The 26,566-nt window shown below is 38.4% G+C and overlaps 1 protein-coding gene across 1 annotated transcript in view; it reads right to left on the bottom strand.

Annotated features, from left to right (window-relative positions):
• Window positions 1–670: 670 nt before the first annotated feature.
• Window positions 671–26,566, bottom strand: part of LOC124864207 (thyroid hormone receptor alpha) — a 76,463-nt gene continuing 50,567 nt past the window's right edge. The window contains exons 3-9 of the mRNA XM_047358885.1: window positions 19,073–19,134; window positions 16,058–16,179; window positions 13,360–13,507; window positions 12,866–13,071; window positions 9,666–9,812; window positions 7,889–8,147; window positions 671–7,788 (exon numbers count right to left, since the gene is read on the bottom strand). Coding sequence (XP_047214841.1) covers window positions 7,538–7,788; window positions 7,889–8,147; window positions 9,666–9,812; window positions 12,866–13,071; window positions 13,360–13,507; window positions 16,058–16,179; window positions 19,073–19,134 — 1,195 coding nt within the window. The 3' untranslated portion in view covers window positions 671–7,537. The remainder of the gene's footprint in view (window positions 7,789–7,888; window positions 8,148–9,665; window positions 9,813–12,865; window positions 13,072–13,359; window positions 13,508–16,057; window positions 16,180–19,072; window positions 19,135–26,566) is intronic.

Consider the following 26,566-nt stretch of genomic DNA (forward strand, 5'->3'; position numbering starts at 1 on the left):
GGTAATCAGTTCACTCTACCTGACTCAATCCAGATTCGCCTCAAAAAATTCAATAATGTTTGTTTGACTGCGACTGAGGTTGGATTGGGTCGGTTCCCTTCACACACTTGCAGACTCCAAGTCTTCAGCTCCTCTCACAATGACAGATTTTTGTTCCAACTTGCCCTGCTGACTCACAACTGTAGACTGATGCGAACGTTTGTAAAGTCGGGGAGAAAATCTTGCAATGTGGCCCCAGCTTAAATGTTACCAGATCATGCTGAAACCGTTCTTCAATGTGGAAGTTGTTACTACAGAAAGAAAAGTTAAGGTTAGCTATTTTCAGTATCAGTATACCTATTTCATTAAAAAAATGAAATAGGATGAAGCAAAAAGGCAATTGGACGCGATTAAAACAGGAAACTGATATTTCTATGACATGTTTGTGGTCATTTATGCCGGGCGAAAGCTGCGGCCTAATTGAGACTCTTGCTCACAACAGCAAAGCTAAGACATTTATTCAATTGCTGTTCACTTATCTTTTACATAATAATTGTTAGGGAGAAAGTGGAATGTGCTAATCGACATAAGCAGGTCAAATTTACAAAGCTCTGATTGGTGCATGACCAGTTTCCTGACTTGTATGAGCAGAACAATTGGTCCAAAACAGTAAAACAATGTGAGTTTGAGGTCTTTTACAATGCATCTTTAATCACATAATTGCAGTATTTTACATTCCACATAGAGACACACTCCTGCATGGATTGTCATTTTACTCCACTATTGAGTGCTTGTGGGAGCTGGGTGGGCTTCTGGATGCAGAACAGGCAGAAGAAGGGAGAGAACAAAAGGACGGTGCAGGACAGATGGAAAGACAGAAGGAACTGTTTTCCTTGGGTAAGTCAGAAGAGAACATTTAGTCGTTACAGTTTTGCGCAACGGCAGAGATTAGGATCAAATTCACATTTTAGGCTACAGTAAACATGAGAGAAAGAGAGAAGAGAGACAGTGAAATCACAATCCTGCCATTAGAAAGTGGAAAAAAAACAAAACAGAAACTGTTTGATTTATTCTGCAGTTTTGTTTCAAAGGTTGAAAAATTACCCTGGGCTGTTATCATTTTCTTTCAAATTAAAACAAAGCTGGCTTTTGCAGGTGAAGTCTGTAATTGATAAACTGACCCAAAGAGGCAGCAACAAGAACCACTCCAAACATTTAGAGCAAACCAAAGGTTCTAGTCACATTTAAGAATTAAACTGATAAACTATTCTTCATATAAAAGGTGCCAAACTGAATGTGTTACCCTTAAAGAGATCAGATTTTAAACAGCAAAAGTGTCTGAAGCTTGTTGAAGCAGCAAAACCCCCATTAGACACCCTTTTCTTTTTTAGAGGATGGCTGCCGTCTCTGCTCAGCGCTGGTGCGGCCCCCTTTCAGCCGGAGGCAAAGTGCCCTGAGGTGCTGGTGTGGTTTCTTTATGATGACAGGGAGAGGACTTCTCCACTGAACATTAGGCAGAGAAGGAGATACAGAGAGGCTGTGCTGCCAGCTTAGATCTACATCACCGACGGGGAAGCTGACCCTCAGTCACAGAAAACAAGGAACAGGAGAAAAAAAGGGAAAATCTGAAGGCATGCACAAATATCACTGAACTAAGAAGGTTACTTGGTAATCACCACGAGTCAAACAAGAATCTTCATGTCAACTGAAAACACTTTCAAAAATGTTGCAGATATTCATCCAAATGGGATGGCAGCCTCTGTCACATGGTGTCACATGATCTGAACGGGGTTGACTGCATAAAAATATATATATCTTTAAATATTTACATATATGTACTGGTATAGTACATGTAGTCCATTGCAAAAGCATTCATACTTTTTCAACTCTCTTATTTTGACAAATTACAACCAAAAACCTCAATGTATTTTATTGTGAGTTAATGTAACACACCAACAAAAATAGTGTAGAACTCTGAATGATAAAAAACAGCCCCATTGTAAATAATGGTGGTGGCAGCATCATGATCTGGGGATGTTTTTCTTTAGCAGGAAAAGGAAGAAAGTTAGGGGTGACTTTTCAATTCTGTGACATACCAACACATAACAGTGGATAACTAGTATCTGTTCTAAACACTTTTACTTGTAAACATTTGTCTGCTGAAGCATTGCATTCCCACAGGATGATGCTACCATCACCATGTTTCACTGTGGGCAGTGTGTTCACGGTGATGTCGAGTGTGAATAAGGTCCAGAGAAGTTGATCTCATCTGACCGCAGCATTTTCTTCCTACATGGTCTGTGCACTAAGACTAAATTACACACTAATGTACTTATTAACGAGATGACTTCTGATATTCTGGTAACTGTTTGCATTGGACTTTATATAGTGGTGCCAAAGAGATGAGACAGCTAAACGTTTCAGATTTGCATAAAAAAATTGAAACCTACGTCTCCTTAACCTTACACCTCATAATTCTATGTAACTTAGTGATGGTCGCATGAAATCCCAATCTAATACATTGATATTTGTGGTTGTAATGCAATGAAATGTGGAAAAAGCTCAAGAGGTATTAATATTTCTGCAAGACACTACAAAATTTAAAGATACACTCTTGAGAGGCGCATGAACATATCTGGGTGAATGAACCGGCAGTTGTCTCTGTGTAGTCTGGTTCATCAGGGCTTTTGTTCACAGTGGTATTGACAAGGCGGGTGTGGATCCATATAGTTCCTTTTGCATCTGTGCATTTGTGTCCTAAATAACCCACAACATAACACTAAGAGTGGTGGCACCTAAAGGTTCTGCTCTAAATTCTTATGGTTTGGAGCTGGTAATCAAGACATGAGATGAATAAAGCAGAGGAAGAGACATAGAGAAGTGTCCAGTACAGTTAAGGATACAGACATTGTGGTTTTAGTGCAAAGAAAGAACCTGATAATTCTTTTTTCAGTGGATGGCAGTTGGGGATATGGTTGGTAGGTGTCTTTACAGCAGAGTGTATTTCTCCCTGGAGGTTTCCAGGACCAGTCCTTTGATTAGCATGCCCATTTCTCCTGGAGAAGTATTTAGCCCATTAATACGGAGTGACAATCTCAAGACATGGCGTTTCCCAGCAATCTCATGGGTTGCTCTTCCCTCCAACGGCTAAAGCAATACCCACAAGTGAACACTGCTGACTTTATCTGGAATCTCAAAGCTGTCGCCGTCCCCATAAAGTTCTCTTCTCTGAAATTCGGGCAGCACTTTGTAATGTCACTCATCCACCCGTAACCCGCTGTCTGTTCAGGTTCTGAAATAAAAACTGAACTCAGAGTATCTCTTGGTCCCACATAGTCAGAAAATGAACAAGGGTTGAAAATGACAGATTTTGCCTTGACAGATGTTAGCGGTTAATCCACGTTAAATAGGAACAAGCGGATGTTATTGGTGGAACAGCACACTCACAGTAGTTCAATGCTGCTAATTTGTTTGTTTACTGTGGGGATATATAGCATATTTATGCATTTGCGTATCTGAGTGCGCAGATGTGCTTGTGTTGCATTCTGAGGGCAGCTTCATGGAGACGAGAGGTGAGGTAGAGTCTGTTGGGATTCAGGCAGTTGCAGGTGGAGGTTGGAGTAGGGAAGGTGGGCAACCATTACCTACCTACCACCCAAAAGGATGTGCCCTGTGTGCCTATCACAACATGATGTAAAGTGAGATAAAGGAAGGAAACTGCCAGGCAGAAAATGGGAAAGAATTTCAGAGGAGAACACACTGACGCAGCTAGTGTGTGCATCCCAGAGCTTATCTGAAACTATTAAAAGAAACCAATAAAAAAACAGTAAATACATCTGAAAATTGAATGTGTGTCTATGAGGTAATGAAAAAGGAGGTATGTGTTGGGTGAGGTATTCTAGCTACAAATACATATAGGTACATTTCAACAAATTAGAACATTGTGAAAAAAAATGTTTTGTCACTCATTTCAGAGTGAAAATCAGAGAGTGTAAAGATTCATTACAGATAGGGTGACATATTTCAAGCCTTTACGTTGTGTAAGTTTGATGAGTACAGGTTAAAGAGAATGAAAACCCAAAAATCAGTGTCTCAGAAAATTTGAATATTACATAACACCAATTTAAGAAAAAAAAACCAACATTTATAATGTGTAAATGTTATGTAATGGCCATATTATGGCCTACACCATCATAGAGAAGACCGCTGACGGGACAGATTTGTCCAGAAGACTTTAGCAATCTCTGCTAGGGAGGTCAAGCAACAAAAGGTCATTGTTAAAAAAAAGCTGAGTGCCGTATACAAGCATATTCATAGAAAGTTGAGTGGAAGGAAAAGGTGTGGTAAAAAAGGTGCACCAGCAACAGAGAAAACCACAGCCTTAAGAGGATTGTCAAGCAAAATCCATTCAAGAATTTGAGGGAGCTTCACAAGTATTGGACAGAAGACTTTTCAGATGAAAGTAAAGCTTGCATTTTATTTAGAAATCAAGGTCCCAGAGTCTGGATGAAAAGTGGAGAGGCACAGAATCCATGTTGCTTGAAGTCCAGTGTGAAGTTTCCACAGTCAGTGATGATTTGGGGTTCCATGTCATCTGCTGGTCTACTGGTTTTCTAAAGTTCACAGTCATCACAGCCATCTACCAGGACATTTAAGAACACTCAACCTTCTTCTGCTGGCAGGATTTATGAAGCTGCTAATTTCATTTTCCAGCCCACTTTCCCTAATGTGCCAAAAGCTGGTTCAGTGATGATGGTGTTACTGAGACTGAATGACCAGCAACCTGACCTGACCAGACCCTCAGAGAGAATCTATGGAGTTCTGTCAAGAGGAAGATGAGAGACACCAGAACCAACAACACAGATGACCTGAAGGCCACTATCAAAGCAACCTGGGCTTTCTGAACACTTCAGCAGGACCACAGGCTGCTCTCCTCCATGCCATGTTAATAAAAAAATAATGGCTTGAAATATTTTACTTCATGTGTAATAAATCTATATATGAGTTTCACTTTCTAAAATGAATGAAACATATGTAACCTTTTCACGAAATGTTGCATTTCTGAGATGCACCTATATATGAAGACACTGCCTAGGCTGTAAATAGTATAAGATTTGTTAGATGTTATGAATACAAAAGTGCTTTCTGTAAACATATTGACTTATAAATGAATAGACCACAATGCCAACAAAAATGTAATGGGTGAACTGGGCTTTCAGAAGGAAAATGACTTGATAGCAAACAGCGACCCATCCATCTATGATTTGATCTAGTAATTCTTGATCTAGTAGCTTATTCTTGTCTGCCAAAGAAAAAAAAGTGTTTGATCAACTTCTACAACTAATTCATGCTTCTTCATATAAAAGTGGGTGACCTTTCATCTCTTTAAAGCTAGATATTAACTTTTACAACTAACCTTAGCTACCAGATAGCAAATTAGTGAAGCTTAAATACTTATTTAGAAGCCAAAGGTTGGTCCTAAAACTGGATAAATTCTCGACTATCTGCTTCTTGAAAAAAAACAACAAAACTTCCCAGAGGGGCTTGGAACAGTATACTAATCTGGTTAAAAAATTCACTACACTCTAACCAGCTGTTGGCTATGGCCTGCACAGGTATAGGTGTACACTTTTTTCAACTACCTTATAGTATTTTAATAATTTAAAAACATTTTCTGTGTACTGTGCTATGTTTTAAAGTAAGGCAAATAACACATATTGTTAAAATAAATGTATACGTTGCTGTCGGTAGCCATACATAATGGAATGAGATTTGTGCCTATAAAATCTAGCAAAGCCTCTTAAATATCAAATAAAAACATGAATGGGAGAGAAATTAAAAAAAAAGATACCTACAAAAGTTCCACGCAAGATGTAAATGTCACAATGAAACTTACAGAAAAAAGGACAGGAAAAAAAGGTAAAAAAAAAAAAAAAAAGATAGATCATTAATTTTTAACACTAATAGTCTGCACATTGATTCTGATAATTTGCTTGGGAATCCTAAATTTTACCTTTGGAAATATGTTGATGTAAACAAATCTTTTTGGCAACCCTGCTAAAGATGTGTAGAAAGGGTCCCAAAGCATCGGAGATCTTCAGCCGTACTTTACAGGTGACATGAAGCACAGTCACCTTTTTGTTAAATGCCAAACCCACTGGAAGAATTGGAGCTGAAAAGTTCAAGCTTATCTTCATCAGACTAAACTTAATGGTTCAAGTACAGTCACAATGCAGCTCAGCAAACTCCACATGTTTGCATCATACCAAAACACCATCCAGCTGGCATCTGGATAGTCCCCAACAGTTCGTATAAAGCTATAAAGTGTACGATAAAAAAACAGTTACATTAGTTTCAAAGGGATTGCTTTCCCATTGAAATAATGTACTCAAATTAAGAAGTGGCATTTGTTTAGTGTGCTATTATGCTGATGTATAATCAATATTCATCAGCACAATGCAATACAAATTTATTTTAATTTGTTTTAAAGCTTTTCACACATCTTCATCAGGGTAGACAAGCGATTTCTCTGCATATGTATTTCCTTTTTGCTTCACTGAGGCTCCTGAAGGTGTTTTGTTTGATATTTAATTAGCTTGATTTGACTAGATTGACACAAATCTTGATTCCAAAAATGATCACTGTTTAGTGCTTACAGAATGCACTTTGATGTTCATGACATCTTGCATTGCATGATGAATGGTATAGAGTCCTCAGCTATAAGACTTGCAGTTTAAATCATGCTTTGTACATTAGTGTTTTATACACAGTTGTTCCACTGAATTTTCTCCCAGCAGCTGCATAACATATATGGGTAACAGAGGGGTGCATGGCAATATATTCTCTAATTGAACTAAATCTGCCCCCAAATATAAATAAAGAAAAACATTTGACAAGAAATGAGGTAACAGTGTTGGGGTGTGTTTAGTGCACGTACATTCTGTGAGTGTGTTTCTCTGCGTGAAGGTTTGTGTGACGGAGGTAGGTCGACGAACACTCTCAGGGCCACAGTGGATTGAAAAGAGCGCAGAAAGTGGAAGCTTTTGTTGTTGGAGATGCTAGGGAGATGGGGGTGAAGCAGGATGGGGATAGGGATTGTCAGAGGTGTCAGCTGTCAGGTCCCGGACACACACGAAAAAAACCCCAAAAAAACTCAAAGACACCTGTGTGTTACAGGCAGGTGCGCAGCTAGCAAAGCCCCTCAGTTTGCATTTGGTTTGGGAACAGTCCAGCCCTCCTTACAGATGCAATTGGATTTGCATATAGATGTACCTTTATGGCAAAGTGTTTTAAAACTGTCACCTGTAGATGTGTATGTGCACACCTGTCAAAAGCAGAAAGCAGAGTTTAAAATGCCTGTGTTTCTGTTTCATGATGCTGATGAGAACTTGCTGGTGGCAGAAGGTAAGTCTCGTGTTTGACAACAAATGGGCAAACAAAAAATGTACAGGGCACGTTCTCACAAATGAAAACAAAATCCAGTTTTTCCTAATACGTTCATCTGTCGCCAATGCTTCCTTTACTGCCAAAATGCGTATGTTTAGTGCAGGGTGCAAAGTCACACTGCCTGGTCCTCAAAGACTTCCAGGAAAAGCGGTGGGAAGAGTTCGTTTGGACACTCGACCTTCATGTGGAGGAAGCGACTGGCGTGGCAGGCAGCAATCATACGCAGGTCCGTCACCTTCATCAAGAGCTTTGGCCAAAAGTGGGGAATGTTGTGCTTACGGTAGTTTATGTAGTGCTCAAACGCCAGCAGGTAGGCCTCCTGGGACCGCTCGATCTTCTCCAAGCTTGTTAGCCCTGACCGATCTGAAGCAAATAAATAAAGGGAAAAAAATAATGGTTTAAGGAGTTTCTAAAAGTTACATCACACATTGCTATCTACAGTATAACATTAACAATACCTCACCTGAACTCATGAGTAGCACAACTTGCATCAGTGCCACTTCGGAATCATCCAAGTTGAACTGTGCCAGGCTTTTGCCCAAATCAAATATAGCATCTGAAATAACCCCCAGACCACCATTCTTCAGGTGTTCACGTTTCACAGCCATCTCACCACTGAGCGTCAGCGTTTCGCTTTCGGGGTCGTAGCGCACAGCAGCGCGCAGGGACATAATCTCCATGCAGCACCCCTTCAGCAAGATAATCTGGTCTTCACAAGGCAGCTGGCAAGAAAACAGGACTTCAGCGTTATTACATTTCATAGTTCAAAGCTTTTATACAAAGTCACAAAAAAGACAGTTACAGGATTTATAAAATGTTCTTAGAATCAAAGTTGGAAGAGTGTTGTACATATTTAACAATGCTTCACTGTGCGGCTGGTCTTTCAGACCCGCCTCTAGGGTCTCGAGTAGCAGAAAAAAATAAACTGCATATTTTTATTAAATACAGTGTGGTGATATCTGGTGTTTGATAATTTATCTTCTAGGGACAATAAGGATACAAAACATGCATCGATATCCTAATGTGAAGGTTATTTTCTTCTTCTTCTCTTTTTAGTAGTCAGTGTACAAAACACTGCATTATCACCACCTATCCGACTGTAGTGAAACTGTATTTTTCTGAGTGGAAGTTTGAGGTTTACCAGAGTAAAAAACATCATGATAGGGGGGTATGCTTGTTCGGGGGATCCAAGCGACTTATGTTCACTGACACAAAGAGGTAGGTCAAGGCCTGAGGGGTGATGTGGAGTGTTACTTTTCAGCAATAGCAGCATTTTACTTTTAGGCTAAAAAGTTCAATTTTAGTCTCCTCTGACCAGAGAACCTTTTTCCATGTAAGGGACAACAAACATGGCTTGTGGCAAACTGTTCACATGATTTCTTATGGCTTCTTTAAAACAGTAACCTTCTTCTTGCCACTGTTCCATAAAAATGTGATTTGTGATGTGAACAAATAAAAGATGTTACATAAGCTGTTTACAGTTCCTCCAGAGATGTACAAGCTGTCTCTTGCCTGTTTGTCTCATTAATGTTCTCCTTACCTGGCCTGTAAGGTTGGTTGGATGACCATGTCTTTGTGGGTTTGCAGTTGTTCCATACTATTTCCATTTTCATATGATGCATTAAACAGGTCAAACTTAGGATATTAATAACCTAACCGTGCTCTAAACATTCCAACATCTTCTCCCTGACCTGTCTGCTGTGTTCCTTGGTCTTCATCATGCTGTTCTAACAAAATACTGAGACCTTTGTACAACATCTGGATTTATGCAGATATTCATTTACACAAAGGTGGATTCAACTTAATAATTAGAATTCTAAAGACAATTGTTTAACAGTGTGGTTGTAACAGGATCAAATGTAAAAAATATTCAAGCATTATCAATACTTTGCAGGACACTAGCATGAATTGGTCTACTTTGGTTGAGTGGAACTTAATACAGTTGTAAAATTGTTCTGCTGACATCAATTTTGTGGGTATGAAGCTAAAAAGGAGCTAAAACCTTTGTAAGCCTGCTAGTACATGTATGACGGAGATCAATGTTATTTAACACAACTTCCCACAGCATCCAGGCAAGCCAAGAAAGACAAAGTCTAACCTGACATGGCTACTGTGCCTTCTTTAGATCTGATTTAACAATCAGGTGTTAGTAAATGCACAACTGAAGCGACAAGTTTAAACATGGAATGATCATAATTCACTTTGAGTGTAAAATCAGTTTACCGTCCTTTCTTACCAACCTCTGAAAACATGGGCAATTTCTTGGCAAAGTCAACAACACGGGTGATAGCAGGGGTCATGATCTTGGTGAACTCGCTGAAGACCTCAAGATCGACTTTATCTCCATCTGAAGTGGGCACCATTGGACCATGGCCGATGTCGTCTGACTGCAAACAACATATTATAACATTCATCTGTCAATGAGGCAGGAAGAAAAAAAGACCCTAGGCTCAACTGTGTCTTGTCTGCCCATTAGGCTGCGGATGCGAAACCCACACAGTATATTATACACATACAGAGATCTGCTCATAATAAATACAGCAGATATAAACTTAAATATGTAAATCAGAGAGCAAATTTTAAAAGATTCATCAGCCTTTGTTCAAAGATAAACAGGTAACACATTTCAACATGTGATGGGAGATCTAAGAAAGTCTTCCATGTATATGCATGGGTTTTAAGGGTCACTGGAGAAATATATTAAGGTCATCAACTGGATACTATAAAGTAAGTTGACGAAGCTGCTTATTAAAATAAGAACATCTTAAAAATGAGCAGACATTATACTGATTACTCATTAAAGCAGCTGAATTGCTTTAGAAAATGAATTATAAAACAGTTTTTTTCTTTATGGTGAAAATACATGAACACTCAAAGGTGCAGTCCTCTGAAATATGGGCATGTTGGAAAAAAGATTTTTACAAGCAATTTTTCGATGGCTTTTCTGTGTAGATCAGGGTAAATTTGAAATGAAAAAGCAATGAGGTTGCCAAGCAGCTACAGCCATTGTGCTCCACATCTTCCCAGAGACCGTATACCTGCGTATCCTTACCTTTATTCAAGTGTAAAACTGCTTTTGCCTTTATAATGGTTGCCTGGCAACTCTAATTGTTTTCACCACTGTAAGAAGTTATCAATTACCCTTTAAAAATTTTTTTATAATATTTTATAGCTGTATTTTAATCAGAAGAACATTTTCTAGAAACTTAGTCTTTCACTTCACGTTTTCTAGTTTGACACAATAAGAAAAGGAAATTTAAATGCTATTAAATTTCCAAATAAGCATATTAATTTGCAATGATGGTTCATTAATGGTTCAATTATAAAATTAGCCACATACATTTCATAACAATTCTAAAATTTTGGTTAGAATGTAACTAATGTTGTAGCAGTTATTGTAATCCAGTGTGTATGTATAATTTGTAGCACCTTAGTAAAAGTTAACAACCTTATGAAAACCAGTGGTTAAGTAAGTTTCTATGTTGGTGCAACAATGTAAGCTAGTGCCCAGCTTCAGCTAGTTTAGAGACAGCACTAAGAACACCTGATTGAGCAGAAGTTCCTTAACTCTGTTAGATTTGTAATAGAAATACTGACAAGTGTGCCAGAATAGTTAGTATCTAATTGAATAGCTAGCATCTAGTTAGCATCAGAATAGTTAGCAATTAGATGCTAACTATTCTGGCAAGAACTATTTACAGAACATTAACAAAATTAATCATAATAAAAAAAATGATTGGAATTTCTGTCAGTTATTTAAGCTGTTAAACTTACATGTTATTGGTTGATTAAAATCTACTTGTGTTATATTTTTACTAGTTGTTGGATCATTTGTAATAATCAAGTTCATCCAGAGATAATTCCCATCTAAAAACAATACTAAAATAGAAGTACTATATTTTTTGAGTGCCTGTCCACATTATCACAAATATTATATAGAAGCAATTATTTCTGTAAACATTCACACTTCAACCCACTTCAATAACTCTATTTTGGCCATCTTTTAAGAGTCTTGAATGATTTATCATAGACTATTTACAAATAAACTTTTTATCATGCATGTAAGAAATTAATAATAATGCCAGAGAAAATTTAGCGAGAGCTGATCAGAGAGATTGACATTTAATGGTTATGGTCAGAATATTCTCCTTAATGGTAAATGGCCTAGCACTTCATCAAGTCTGATGAAGTTCCAAAGCGCTCCAAAGCGCTTTACACTACAGTCAGTCATCCACACATTCATCCACACATTCATACACACATTCATACACACATTCATACACTGACAGTGCTAGGCTAAATAGTAGCTACAGATGCCCTGGGGCAGACTTACAGAAGTAAGGCTGCCATACAATCAGTGGCATTGGTCCCTCTGACCACCATCATTAATGCAGTGAGAAATCAGAGGGTGAGCAGAATTGTCTGATTTTTAGCCTGATTCTGCCTGGTTACTGGCTGGTGGGATCTTTTTTAGATCTGTGAGTGGATAATACTAAGTGATACCAGGTTGTGCGGAGAACACCACACTTTGGTGTGGATGCAGTCACTGAGGGAAGAACACATTTTTGCTATTTTCAGTATTGGTGATATGCTGAAAATGAAGCCAGCGAATGCACTGAGACGTAAGAAGCTGTTTAAAACTAAGCTATATTTATACATTTCCAGACATTTCTGTGGTCCATGCAGGCGTTCAGCAGGTAGCAGGAACAATGGGCTAAATGGAGTACAGCGAAGTTGCTCTGTTTTAAACTTTTGAGCTCGAGAATTTGAAAATCTCGGAGTTCAGGTAATGATCTACATTGTCTGGGAATACACACTTAGAATGATGTTTAAGTAATGCTAGTTGTGCTAACAGAATTAATTTGTAATATCAGATGCTAAAGATCTTTAAATCCTATCTTTGTATTCATTTACTCTTCTTTCTTTCAGGTGTGATGTCACCTCTGCTCCTAATATAAATTATTTAAGGACTGCTCAAGGAATGAAGGGTAGAAAGAAAATACTTTCACTGTTGTTCTTATATCTTCTTATCATGACGTTCACAAAGCGACATCTCACTTGACTAAAATTAGGTGTCAGCAGGTGAAAATTGTACAAACAGACTATGGGACTTTGTCCTTGAGATTGTCATCAGTGCAGCTCTAACTGTCATAATTCATAAACCTTGCAGTAGGGCTAATGGGATAAACAATAAACTTTACAAACGTATCTTGTAAAAGATATCCACTATTAGTGGTAAAAAGATTTTTTTTTTCAGTTCAGGTAGTTTAAAATGTTAGCCGTCAGCCTTTCACAACTTTATTTATTCACCTTTCTAAAACTCATGGTGATATGACAACTTTCTACTAGAGGTTAGGAAACTATTACTCATAAATTCACAGTAGCAGCCCTGAAACTCCAGCGAGGAATCAGTTCTTTGCCTGTAAAAACTAAAGTTTACCAGAAACTTGCGCTTCCGTTTCCAGCTGGAACCCTGGGCGTTGGTTTGGCGGTGGGCCTCTGTCGCTATCCTAATCAGCTCCCATTCTGCGCTATCTGGCTCCGGCCTCATCTGCAGCGTCCGTACCATCTCTTCTTTCTTCCTCCGCTCTCGGTTCTCTTCGATGAGGCGTCGCTTAGCCACACGCTTGCTGTCATCGAGCACCACTAATAGACAGGATGGGTCTAGTCAATGGTTGGGGTGAGTTCATGTGTAGCTGACTTTTGAAACTTCTAACACGTGGTAAAAGTCCATATGTTGTCAATTTGGCTTTTTACAGAGTATCCTGAAAGCAACACAGCTGGATGTACAATTAAATTATGTTCCCCGAAACAAAGACTTCTAGTAACATTGATGATTGACAAGTTTAAACCTAAAACCCTTCCAGTAAACTATCACACTAATGTATGCCGAACGTTTTAGAGATATCGAGTCAGAAGTCTGGGATGACTCACAGTCCATGGCCATGCCCACAGAGATGCACTTCTTGAATCTGCATAGCTGGCACTGGTTGCGTGTGATCTTGTCAATGATGCAGCAGCCATCATATTTACAGGTGTAAGAAGGATGAAGATTTTTCTGGATTGTCCTGCGAAAGAAACCCTAGAAGGAGGAGTCGAGACGTTAAATTATTCTCAACCTCTGCTATTCCTAAAGGGGGGGCTGGAAACATGGGGTTTTTAGAATACTGATATAGGGAGGTGGCTTCCTTTGGACTGGTCAAAAAAATTTTGGCTCAGCTCAGCAACATGTCTGAAGGTTGAATTAATCAAGCTGATAGAATGATGATCATCCTTCTGATCTCCTTCTTTGGTAAAAAAAATCTTTCCATAACAATAAGCATGAGCTACTAGTAGGATTCTCCTTATGCCCTGTTGTATCTACATTTGAAACTTTTATTTTGAAGTATGAAAGGAATAGTTCTTGAATTGCCTTACTGTGCTGACAGAGGCTTAATAAAACATGTTTTTATCAGTTGGATGTTTGGGGCAGTCACCGCACTGAACAAGCTATTATGGTCATGGTATAAAAAATAAATGCTGACAGAGTGAAGGACAGGATCCAAACCTGGCCTATAATTGCTAACCAAAGTAAAGTTAGCATCTGATTTTTAGCTTCCTGCTGGTGCTAAACTAAAGGGCCAGGGTGCTGCATGTCTCAGTAGTGGAGTGGGCGCCCCATGGCTATCGTCCTCTACGTGGCTGTCCTTGGTTCAACTCCGGACCTCGGGCTGTTTGCTGTTTGTCTTCCCCTTCTCTATTGGCCTTGAATTCTCCTCTATCGGCTACTAATGAATAAATGACACAAAATCAAGGGGCTATTTTAAAATCTGGTTTGTATTTTATCATCTCTTGTTCAAACCTGAACTGGATAATTTGACTGTAAACAGAAATTCTTTAAACACAGTTTGTGAATTATAATACCTTTATTTTGTTGTGAAAACACAAAAAGGAGCAGTTTCAACACTCTTAGAATTAAGACTTTCTTAGAATTAGACAAGCATAAAAACTACAGTGTATGGGCTATTTAAACCTGGACTGCAGTATTCTGCAGTATCACAGATTTTCTAAAATACTTTTAACAATTTGTGGAAATCTGGCATACTTAATTTTTCCCAAACTGTTTTGTATCATCTCATCTCCTGACTTGGATGTATCATTATTTGCATATTATTATTCAGTAAGATAAAAGTATGTCTGACAGATGACACGACATAAAAAGTTGTACCTACCTTTAACTGTAATAACTTCACACAATCATCTTCGGTTTGAACTAACAATCGTTTATGTTACTGTGACAGAATCTTCCTCTACCGTCTTTCACATTATTTCAGTTTATTCAAGCCTGAATGCTATTTTTATGTGAACCTTCTATAAGATTTCACCTCAGTTTAAGGTCTCGGCGTGACAAAGCCCTTTGATATTTGTATTTTTTAGCCATTCTGTTGGAGTTTGGGATCATTGTCCCATTGGTGAGCCAGATTATGGCAAGCTTCAGCCGATTGCCTGATGGCTTCACATCTGTCTCTAGAAAAGTTTGGTATGTAAGGTCTAAGGTATAGTGAGGTCCAGTGGCTTTAAAACAGGACCGAATCATCATCCTTCCAACACCATTTTTGACAACTGACTTGAGATTTTTGGGTTATATTGGATTTTCTTCACATTGCTGTGCCTCATTGCCAAACATGTTCTGCTTTGATAGAAGACCTAGTTCAGAAGGCTTGCTGTGTGTAAGATTCAGGTTTTCTAATCTAACATGACCTCTCAACCTGAAAATTTAATTAAGCACTAATGTGTTTTCTTGCGCAGAGATATCATCACATGTTGTTTGTGTTTCAGGATCCTTGTTGCCAAGAACAGTTAAATGATTAAGTTATTAAGCAATAACATAAGTGAACCTTCTTCATGAGCGCTCACAAGAAAATTAAGACTGTTTGACCTAAATCATGTTAGTTTACAGCAATCTGACTTTAAGCAGAATAATATGATGCTTGAAAAAAAAATTAACAAGAAACACTATGATTAAGCCAAAGAAATCCCACTAATCACTAGCTAATACCAATATCTAGAATTACCGACATCCAGTTGGAATGTGAATAAAGTGTAAATTACTTTTTTAAAGTCATTATAGGATCCAATTTAGTTGAAAGCCTAAAAAAGTTTAACTACATACATTTTCAATCAGCATCCATTACCACAGCCAAGAAATTTAAAAAGGTTTTTTGAGATGAATAACTTAAAGAGGGACTAAACCCCAAATCAACCCCAAGTCAAAGTCGAGTCCTAAATCCCATTGAGAATCAGTGGTAAGTCTTGAAAATGCAAGCTGGTACCTCGACAGATAGCTGAATTTGTGCCAGAAGGCAGTTCTGCAAATGATTGATTAGGTGGGTCTGAATGCATGTCAGACTGCTCAGATTTCTATTTGTAAAACACAACTGAAAACCATGTACCAATTTATGTCTTTTTTTAAATCATACGCTACTTAGTGATTTTCTCTTAAATAAAATGTCAATTAAATACAATGGAGTTTTGGGTGTAACTTGATAAAATGTGAAAAAGTTCAAGTAGTAGAAATTCTTGTGCAAGACACGGATGTAGCACAGCCTTGAACTATAGAACATGTTAGCAAGGAAGAAATATTCAACTGTACCTTGCAGCCTTCACAAGTTATACAGCGGTAGTGGTAGCCAGTGGCCTTGTCTCCACATACCACGCAAGGCTCGTCTTTCTCCAGGTAGCTGGGGATATACCCTGGAACAGAGACACTAAGAGCTATAGGAGAGGAGGAGGAGGTTGCAGAGCGAGATGGGATGAGGTGACAGATGAGATGATAATTAGAGAACAGACAGGTGGTAAAGATGTTTAGACGAAGAGATCAGCAGTGAGAGTGAGGATGAGGAGGGGACAAGGAAAGGGGGTGGGGGGTTGAGTGTTATCACAGGGGCCTCTGTGAAGCACCTGTACACAGGACCCCAAGAGACTGTGATACAGATTTGAACATACACAAGAGTGACATCTTCTCTTTTGCACAGAGCACTGTTGTCATGCAGGCTTAGGAGGTTTGAAATGCATTAATGCCACAAACATCCCAGTAAAGACACACAAAAAAACACCTATGCATGGCTTCTTAAGCCCTCTAAGGGCTATTATAACCAGTCAACATGAGGATAGTTATTTTAGTGGATTTTCTTTTAAAACTCTATAACCCCTTCATGTCTGCACAACTGTAATGTTTTCTACTTTAAGACTTACTTTAAGACTCTATTAAGCATAAGGTTTTGATTTTCCACCCGTAGAACTCAAACATTTAGTACAATTGTTGTGTCTCTTAAAGTCTACATAATTTACTAAGGTGACAACCTCCAAAGAAAATCACGACATGTTACACTGTGTTTATAATTAAACATTAGTAATGATTTACCTAAAGCCTTTTGTACTCTTGATTACTGGGTTTTGATGTCTTACAGATATTGTTTTATTCTTAACAAGAAGCAGGATGATTTATCTTGAAGGTTGGCCCATGGGTATATGAGGTCAACCCAGACAATTCAGGTTGATGAATCTATGTCAGACTTAGTGTGAGCCCATGAGGGGAGTCTCAGGTTCAGTTATTGGCCCAATACTGTTTACTCTATGCGACTACAACCACTATTTACTTTATTGTATTTAAACACACTGCATAAAAAAACTAAACTTTTTTTCTTGCTGTTTGATATTAAATCTGGCTAAACATTTCCTGGTTTAGGTCAGTCAGGATTATCTGCTAAATTTCTATTTCCTAAATGCCAGAATAATGAGCAATCGAATATTTTGAGTTTCTGTTCAACTTTCTTTGCTTACATTTCCTCAGTATTTGGGAGAAATGCTGTTTAAACTGACAGTCAAGTGTTTTGGACAGTCTCACACAACTTTCTGACAATAATTCTTTGATAATGTTGACGCATTCCTAGAGGCAGAACTGTTGTAACTGTGTCGGGTTTGCAGACCTCCTTGCTCACAAACACCTTTTCAACTCTGCCCACTAATTTTATCAGAAACGAAGATCAGGGCTTTCTGATGGCCTCTTCTGAACATTGACTCATTGACTCTTATTCTTAAGGCATCTTGTACCCAGTTGGTCACCATATGTAGCATCATTTTTAATTTGAAAGGACCATTTGTAGCCAAGCTTGGCTCATTTCTTGAGATGTTGCTTGAATATTTTCGTTTTATTTCCTCATGATGAAATTTATTTTGTCAGACACAACATCCCTTTCTGCAGCACAAGGAAATTAAGCGAAATAAGAAAACTGCAGCTATGCTGTGTGGAAATGATGATTCCTGGAATCAAGAGGGTAGAAATCTGCTAGCTGCTCTAAACTACAGATTACACACAAGTGTAAAGCACTGAGGAGAGCTACACCAGCAAGTTCAGTCTGGGATCAGGTGGTGGAAAATGCTCAGAAAAGATAAAAAATCTCTGCTGGTGATCAGACTCTATAGGCCTCAGTTAGCATGTTAAATGTTAAGGTTTGTCAGGTTGCAGTTAGAATAACGTTAAACTGATATGGGTTGCTTGGATGGGTGGCTAGAAAAAAATCCCTATAACTAGCCACCCCTCAGCAAGAGAGAGCGCAGCTTTCAGCCGATAACAGGAAGGCTGAATAGAATACAGGATAGTTGCTGTTTTCTCTTATGAAACTTATGCTAGCAATGTTAATCTCCAATATAAGACGCTAAAGACACTTTAAAATCACTTCATTAATCACCGTCTTTGCTTTAAAATAAAAAAACGACACGTTTTACAGCAATTGCCCTCTAATCGGACACACAGTGTGACATCACCTCTGCTCCTTAAATAAATAATTGACTGCTCATGACAGGGAGGTTAAAAAAATATTCAGAATGCTATTATTTTATTTTCTCACAATTATTAAAATCAGAATTCTTTTAAAACTGTTTTACAAAACAACCAATCATAGATTGGCCACAAAATCCCTGGGAAGTCTATCCCTTTTACAATGTTTCTACTCATAAATCCTATTAAACCAACTTTTTTGCTATTGCTGAAAATAACACTTGGTTTAATCATTCATATCTGCCTATTTTACACAAGATGGATTTTAACAAATTCCAGATTTCAAAGCAATATAAAATATATCCCTTTAGATTAAATTTTTTTGCTGTAGTGATTTACGTTTAATACCTTGTCCACGCAAAAAAAAAAAGAAAAAAAAAAAAAAACACTGATAACTGTAGGTTACAGTAACCAAAGGCTTTCTGACCCATTTAGTTACACAAAAATGTTAGAACTTGAGGGATATTTCAATCTAACTCTCATATATATTCAGCTAGAAATGACACTACTTCACATTTAGTAGTTCTGCACTAAAACTGAGCCTTCATGATCCTGTCACACACCTAGGTGGTGACTCTGTTCAACAAGGCCTCTATGGAAAAATGTAATATGATGAGGAAGGGATTATAATTTTAATGCAAGACAGGAAACCACTCAGAACTCAGGAGAGCCAGCTGTGAAGTCAAGCTTCACACAGATCACTGGCTAAATCCTCCTGCAAGTCTTCATCCTGAGCATCTTGGCGGGAACCTGTTTTGAATTGTGCTTGGTTTGCTGTTTGGAGGTGAAAACATGAGCAGGATGAGGGAAGAGATTAATAATCCTTACCAGACATGCTCTTCACAGAGCACTGGCTGTTTTTCCTCTTTCTCTTTGGCACATCTGGCCACCTGGTAGAAGAAACAACATAATGATGACTAATAATAGTAATTTAAAAAGCCAATTTGCATTTATTTTGTCCAAACTGTTTTTGAAATGAAATATAACAAAGACTGACTTTATATACATATTTTAAAGGATGTATATATACAGTAAATAACCATTTCAGGGCTTGAGAGACCAAATATAAGTCAGAGGAGAAAATGCCAATAAAATGAAAAGCAGAAAACTCTCTTTTGAGGCTACTTAGATCTAATATCACATTCTGTGAGCTGTTCAGATTTACAGGATACTGCCACAGACCCAAACCTTATTTATCCAGCCAACCTATTTTTATCCCCACCCTAACGCTACTTCAGTTCAACCATTCTCAGCTGGAAGATGGAAATTCCTAGTTGTCAATGAAAGAGAGATGACTGGAAAACAGGGATTCCATAAAAGGAAGGGTGAAATACTTCCTTTATTGGCAGCAGAGCTCACAGAACAGGAAGGACCACTAGGAAAAGGTTAATCTGAGTTCACAGAGAGTTGATTTGAACGAGGTACTACCAGGGAATATTGATTTTTCTGGGATTTGTTGGGCAAACAGGGCTTTTAACAACCAGGTCAATGTATCACATGACTTAAAACAACATTGAGTCTAAAAGATTAATCTAGTAGCAACAGGAATTAGCAGCAACTGTTCTCTGCACTCTGCTTTGACACTTCAGCACAATGAACATTTTATTTAGCAAAACTTCCTAAATGTCAACCAACTCATTCTCAGGGCAGCAGCGATACATGTATTAGCAGTCAAATAAGACACACATTCGGCTTTTAGAACATTTATTGCATACACGTGGGGCCGTTTCGTGTAGCTGTAATTAAAGCAGAGCTTCCCCTTCCTGCCTTGAATGCTTTTGTGTGCATGCATATTTGACATAAGCACAGACTAAGATAAAAATATCAATAAAATCTAGTCTCATTGTGGTGAACACAATAACATGTATTGTGAACTGCATGTATCCTTTATATTCATCTTTTACAAAGCATCAAATCAAAGTATTTGTCTGCAGAGTTGATATTGAGCTGGTAGGTTAGGCAACTCAGCTGCTTGAACCATCACTAATAGAGTTGTTAGTACTTGTTGCTAACAAGGGAAGCAGGAACTCTGCTGTGCTGCTGGTGGGTGGACAATATCTGGGTCTTGATAATCTTTACCTGGCTCACAATCTTTTTATTTTATTTTATTTTTTTTAAATCATACATCTCATTTCATATTATCCCATGGTATTTTGAGGCCAGTCAACTCTATGCTTTCAGTGTTTTTTTGGGATTACTCAGAACTGAGTAAATCATATCAATGGACAAACACATGCAATGACAGTCAGCACATGCAGATTTCCGAGGATAAAGATAATTCCTTCACTAATCTCTTTACCGCCTCCTGACTGGTTCTATGATTCTCTATGTTTCCGCATTTTCCAGCAATTCCGAGGAGAGATCTGCATTTGCTTTCTTTTCCAGCCAATCCACACAGCTGCCTGCTGGCTGTACGTTTACTACATTCCCATAAAATCTCTATCTCTAACTCTTTGCTTCGACACAAAAAGCTGTAAGCCTTGAATCCCACCTCATTTCATTGTAGTGTTTTCCTCTGTTGCAGCTTCCCTTAAACCCCATCCCTCTCCTCTCTTCTTGCCCTCTCTCCTAACTTCTATCAGCAGCAATTATGTAACACCAGTGTCCTCCCTTCTCCTTCTCTCCCTTTGCCTCTCATTGTCTCGCTTGCTGTCAAATCAGATTTCTTTTTCCAAGCAGAAAGAAAACTAATTTCTGCTGACGTATTCCAGTTCTTGCTTCCTCACAGTAGAGAGGATGTATTCGATTTTATTGCATGGCACACGGTCAGTTTGTACAGTGGTGGGAAACGCTGCATTCTTGTTTCTGGTGAAAGTGAGCAAAAAAAAACAACCCTCAATTAAATTCTGACGTGTTTTCACAACATGGTGCAAGTATTGGGAGCTCAAATGACAGCATTTGACAGGAATAAAACAGTGTTCACAGGAAAGCTTGCTGTCCAGTCTGGAAGCTGAGGTGTCTCCTTGGTCATGAGCATCGATCGGAAGCAAACAGACAGCAAGTAGCAGGAAGTAGAATTCCAGACTGGGTGTAACATGTTTCGCACATTATTAAAATGCTATTTTAACCACTAGGGGCGCTGCAATTTTGATTTTAACAACAAGTAGCCAAAAATAGTTTCTTCAAACTGATCACTGTTAATAATAATAACAGTGAATTATTAGCTTTTCAGTATTAGTTAATAATTTGGGAATTTCCCAGCTATAATAAAAATGCATATATTTATTATTTTTAAGGCATGGTAATTAAATGAACATTAAAGTCAGAATATAATAACAACATAAACATCAGCTACAATGCATGTATGCATGTATACATGCATACATGCATACTACTTTACAAATAAAATCTGGAATCATATTAAACAATCAATACAGAAAATCTCCAACAAATGCAATAAATGCTGCACCTGAAGATAAAGCCTAGCAGGTGAAAGCTGAGAATCAGCTAAGATCAGCTGCTCAGAGCGTGTTGTAGTGGACTGGGAATTTTAACAGCAGCCTCTTTATTAAGCAAGCATGGTTTATAGGATCATATGCCTGCTTCCTCCTGCACAATGATAAACTGGAAAAAGAAATAAAATAAAACCCCGGCATGTTCTAAAGATTCTCTGTGTTGATTCTGAGGTACTGTTCTTTGTATTTTTGTACAAAATACTTAACTTTATGTGAGTTATTAGCTAATAGGAGGCTTCATTTGGAAAATGTCTTCATCATATAATTCAATTTTATCATTCAAATTTAATGTAAGGACCTTTAGAACAGAAAACTAACTTATCATCCATGGATAATGCATGAAGGTAGCACAAGAACTGGTTTAGATCAATGTTTTCCCCACAAACCTGTTAATGCAGTATGGTTGCAGGATATGCATGCTGTTCTCTGTGCAGGAAGATCAGAAGCAAAGAATAAAAACTCAGCTTTCAGTTTCTCTCTGAATCACTGTCAGTGTTCCATCCAGTCTCTAACAGGAAAACAAGCTGTAGAGTTAAAATCCCCCGCTGGCTACGCTCCAGAGTGATCCTTAAACAGTTCAGTGGAGTTGGGATTAGGTTGCTGCAATGAGCTCAAACATCTGTGGCGATCCCTGCTCTCTTTCTTAGACTGGCTGCTGAAATGATCGAGCTCTCTGTTTATTGCCCTCCCTCGCTTACAGGCTGCTCTGGTCCAGCCTCCCTCCATGTGATCCAGTCTGCCCTCCACTCCCTCTCTGTCTGAGTGTGTGTGTTGTCCCTCACAGTAGTTTGCTCTGTGTTATAACACTGTTGTATGCGGTGTACCATGTGCAAACAATCTCTGCTCTATTTATCTTACTTTGCTTCAGTATTGACAGAGTTTGCTTTCAGTTTTTTTTCCTTTTTAAACAAAGTAGAGCATTATTTTGAAGTAAAAGTCTCATTTACTCTGATATCCCTAAATAAAATCCAATGCAACCAATGGCCTACAAATATCACGTACTTAGCAGGCAGAGTCCACCTGTGTTAATTTATCTCAGTGTAAATGCAGCTGTTTTGGTCTCAGAGGTTTGCTAGAGAACACAGCAGGTCAGTGGACAGAGTATGACAAAAACTGCTAAAACTACCAACATATGGCAGTCTACCTAAACTGACAAGCTAGACAAGGAGAGCTTTAATCAGAGATGTAGCCAAGAGACTCTGTAGGAGCTGAATAGAACCACAGCTCAGGTGGGAGAATCTACAATTCTGACCAGTTTTAATTTTACCATGAGCCACGAAGGTGCTCTGGTCAGATGAAATCTATTTCTAAAGAATGTTTTGGACCACATACAACACTCTCTGTGTGGCAGAGAACTAACATTGAACATTGCCCTGAAAACACCATTCCCATGGTTAAACATGGTGGTGGCAGCATCATGCTGTAGGAATGTGTCCATTCAGAAGGGACAGGGTAGCTGAATGGTAGCTAAATACATGGCAGTCCTGCGAGAAAAGCTGAGACTGTGGCAGAGGTTCTCCTTCCAGCAGAACAGCAACCCTAACCATACAGCCAGGTCTTCATTGGATCATATGTCCCCAACACATGGACCGGGTCCAAAAATAAAATATGTATTTATTCCTTTTCTTTCATCAAGTAGGAAGATTAAGCACTACCTGATGTTGGTCTTTCATACAACACCCCAATGGTTTGACAAAATGTGAAGAACTCCAAGAGCTATAAAATTTATAAGACGCAGTAAAGACGTCTATTGATGTCTAAATGGGCTTGGAGCAGAACTAGGCTACAGCAACTTGACTTTGTTTAGGCAAAAAATTCTTATACAAGATATCGTTGGGCTAAATAAGGACAAAGAAGATTTGAACTAGCCACAAAATAAGATGTTCATGGATATCCAAGCTCCTCTCTTTCTTCATCTCTGTCATTCCTTCTGATTTCAACACCTCCTGTCATTTTGTTCATCAGGTTCTGTGCTGTTCTTCTAGTGCTTGTAGTTAGCTCTCTTTTCATCTTGCCCCCCAGGAAAAACAACTAAAAACAGAATATTCCCTCTTCCCCCCAAACTTACTTAATCTTTAATGTGAACTCTGTTATATAACAGCCGAGTGATGCAGTCTCTGCAGCACGGCTGACTGAAGTCCTACAAGGACACGGAGATAGGGCTACATGCTCTAATAATTAAATTAGACTGCTCTTTCATCTTTCTTGACTGCAAGTGTGAAAAGTTATTTTGATGGCCAGAACTGCAGCTAGATTTATATTTGCGCAGTTTAATGATCAGTAGCAGGGGTTTAAGGCATAGTGCCAATGGAACAAGGTAAAGCAACTGACATTCAGTGCTCCCATGCAGTGGTTGCATGTATATTACTCTGCTCAGCTACGTTTTAATATAGTATAAACCTGTTCTCAGAAAGATGTCAACATTTCCCCCATACTGTTTGAACTCTTCGATTTGAGGACACACTGTAGAAATGACAAGCCAGAATGTATGAAATATGCTCTTTATAACAAAACAAACTCAGACATTAAAATTAGGGCAACAAACTGCATCAGATCTATGTGCAGTTGAGAGGAAACGAGGACATAAGTGCAGGGAGAGCTGGTACTCATTGGGCTAGACTGCAGAAAGCATCAGTGATGTGTGGTTCAACGGAAAAGCAAAAAGCATCAAGTTTTTCACATACTCAGGTTCACGTGTCACTAATGGTGACACAAACAGTCTGTTTCTCAGGATATACTGTTGGACGGTGTCCATGTAGTTTATATTTGTCTTGTTTCCATTTGCCCTCCTTCCACCTCTCGCTTCTGCTAATGCCTCTCTGATTTTACTGACAATGTCACCCTTTTGTCTAGCTTCAACCAAGCACAAACCGTTTTAGCAACACCTCAAGGTAAATTCCAGAGCAGCAGCCACAAATCAGATGCCGAGCTGCCCAAAGAACTGAAAATCAGCACTGAAAAGGTCGTTTAAGGCAAACTGTGAGAGTTCTATGTGCAGTTTTACTGTTGTCTGTGGAATCATTTAGAGTCATGCTTGAAATCACATGGCCGCTGAGAGGCACGCTCGCTAGCTGGTCGTATGAGTCATGTTGTGCGCTAATCCCCAATGTCATGTGTGTTCATGTGTAAAGCTGAACCGCCTCTGTGGCTGTGACAAGCCTGTGAATGTCATTGTTCCAGCCGCATAAATTAATTCAACATGGGGATGGGGGGTCGGCGTAAGTTGGAATAGGCGGAAAAAATGTTTCCCACTGACAGTACACAAACACACATACACACATTGTTTGCTCATTGTTGCATATGTCACACTCATGTTCTACATTACAGATGAGATTTTCTATAAATAAAATGGCTTTTCAATGTTTTTTACAAAGAAAGCTTTGGTTCTGATTGGTTATTCCTGCTTTTTACATGAAAAAAGCTAGATGTATGTCAGCCCTGACCTCTAAATCGAGAATAAACTGTTTTATGGTTCAAAATGAGCTCATATTAGCAACTGTTCATTGAGGCACGGTGAGACACACTGTGATGTCCAAAATCATCTTGAAAATAAACAACTGTAAAACTATTATGATAAACAACTATTATTAAATAACTCTATGACTAGTATATATCAAAAAATAAATAAATAAATAAAACAGAACTAGTGCTTCTGTGTAGAGAACATTTAGGTGAATCATGATCATAGCAGGTCGTAAGAGCAGACAGTAGATAGCTAAATTAGTGAGTTATGATTCCATACACTATGCCGGATGAGCAGCTTTGGACAGATTTTGACGTAAAGTCTTAAGCATTTTCATCCAATCACACAGACTTTTACCTGAAGCATACAGCTCCGACATGTCCTTACAATACAAACATTTTACACTTGATATTAATTGAACATACCGACAAGGAAAAATACTCGATACTTGATATTTTTGACACATGACAAACTTTCCATTGTCCTTTTCAGAGCAAAACCAATTAGTAGTAGGAAATCCAGTCCCAATTTGGAGTAAACATATTTTTTAACAGTCACTGTCCTGTACAACCAAACAGTAGACAAGATAACAATTCAGCACCTTTCAGAAAACAATTTCATTATAAAACCGCAAATGCATCGGGTCACTCATACATCATAAGTGAGGATGGCAATATTCAGTCCGCCCAGGTACCCTTCATGAACCGCTTCCATGTGCTTTTATTTACAAATTATCAACACATCTACAAATGTTCTCAATAACTGCCTACAAAATATTCTTTTTTAATAGACATGTGAACGAGAAAACATTTCATCATTTTTTTATTATTTATTATTAAACTGCTTCATTTAAACTTGGCCTGTGCTGCTGGTGTAGTAAACATTTTTCTTTATTTAAACAGAAGCAGCAGTTGTAGCAGCAGCTCTTCACTGAATGTTCTGTTTTGATCAACCTATGGCTTTCTGTTGCTGTGTTTCTAGGTAATGGAGGACTTGCCGAGCGTCTGGTGTAACTGATCATTAGGCAGAAATATTGCAGAAAGGGAGAAAAAAACGAGATATTCTAATAGTTGATGTAAATTGCAAACCAATTTGAACATTTAGGATGTAATTATATTGGCACAAGGATAATGATGCTTTTAAAGTGCCAGCAGACCCTTTCAGTGTTGTGAAATGAAAATTTTTGTCTGTCATATTTGCTCCCAAAGCTATTATTTAAATATTCCTAATGTTTGACTTCTTTATTCTTACCGCTTGAAAGTCATTTTAAACGAAGGCAAAGCAGTTGCTATAAATGACTTCTAAACCAAAACCATAGAATACTCCAGTTGTCTTGGCCTGAGTCAACCTTCCTGAACTGACAGCTGTGCCCTTCTAATAATTCCACTTCCTGAGTGCAGATCC

This window comes from Girardinichthys multiradiatus, chromosome Y (genome assembly GCF_021462225.1).
Source record: "Girardinichthys multiradiatus isolate DD_20200921_A chromosome Y, DD_fGirMul_XY1, whole genome shotgun sequence".
In the NCBI taxonomy this organism is placed as follows: domain Eukaryota; kingdom Metazoa; phylum Chordata; class Actinopteri; order Cyprinodontiformes; family Goodeidae; genus Girardinichthys; species Girardinichthys multiradiatus.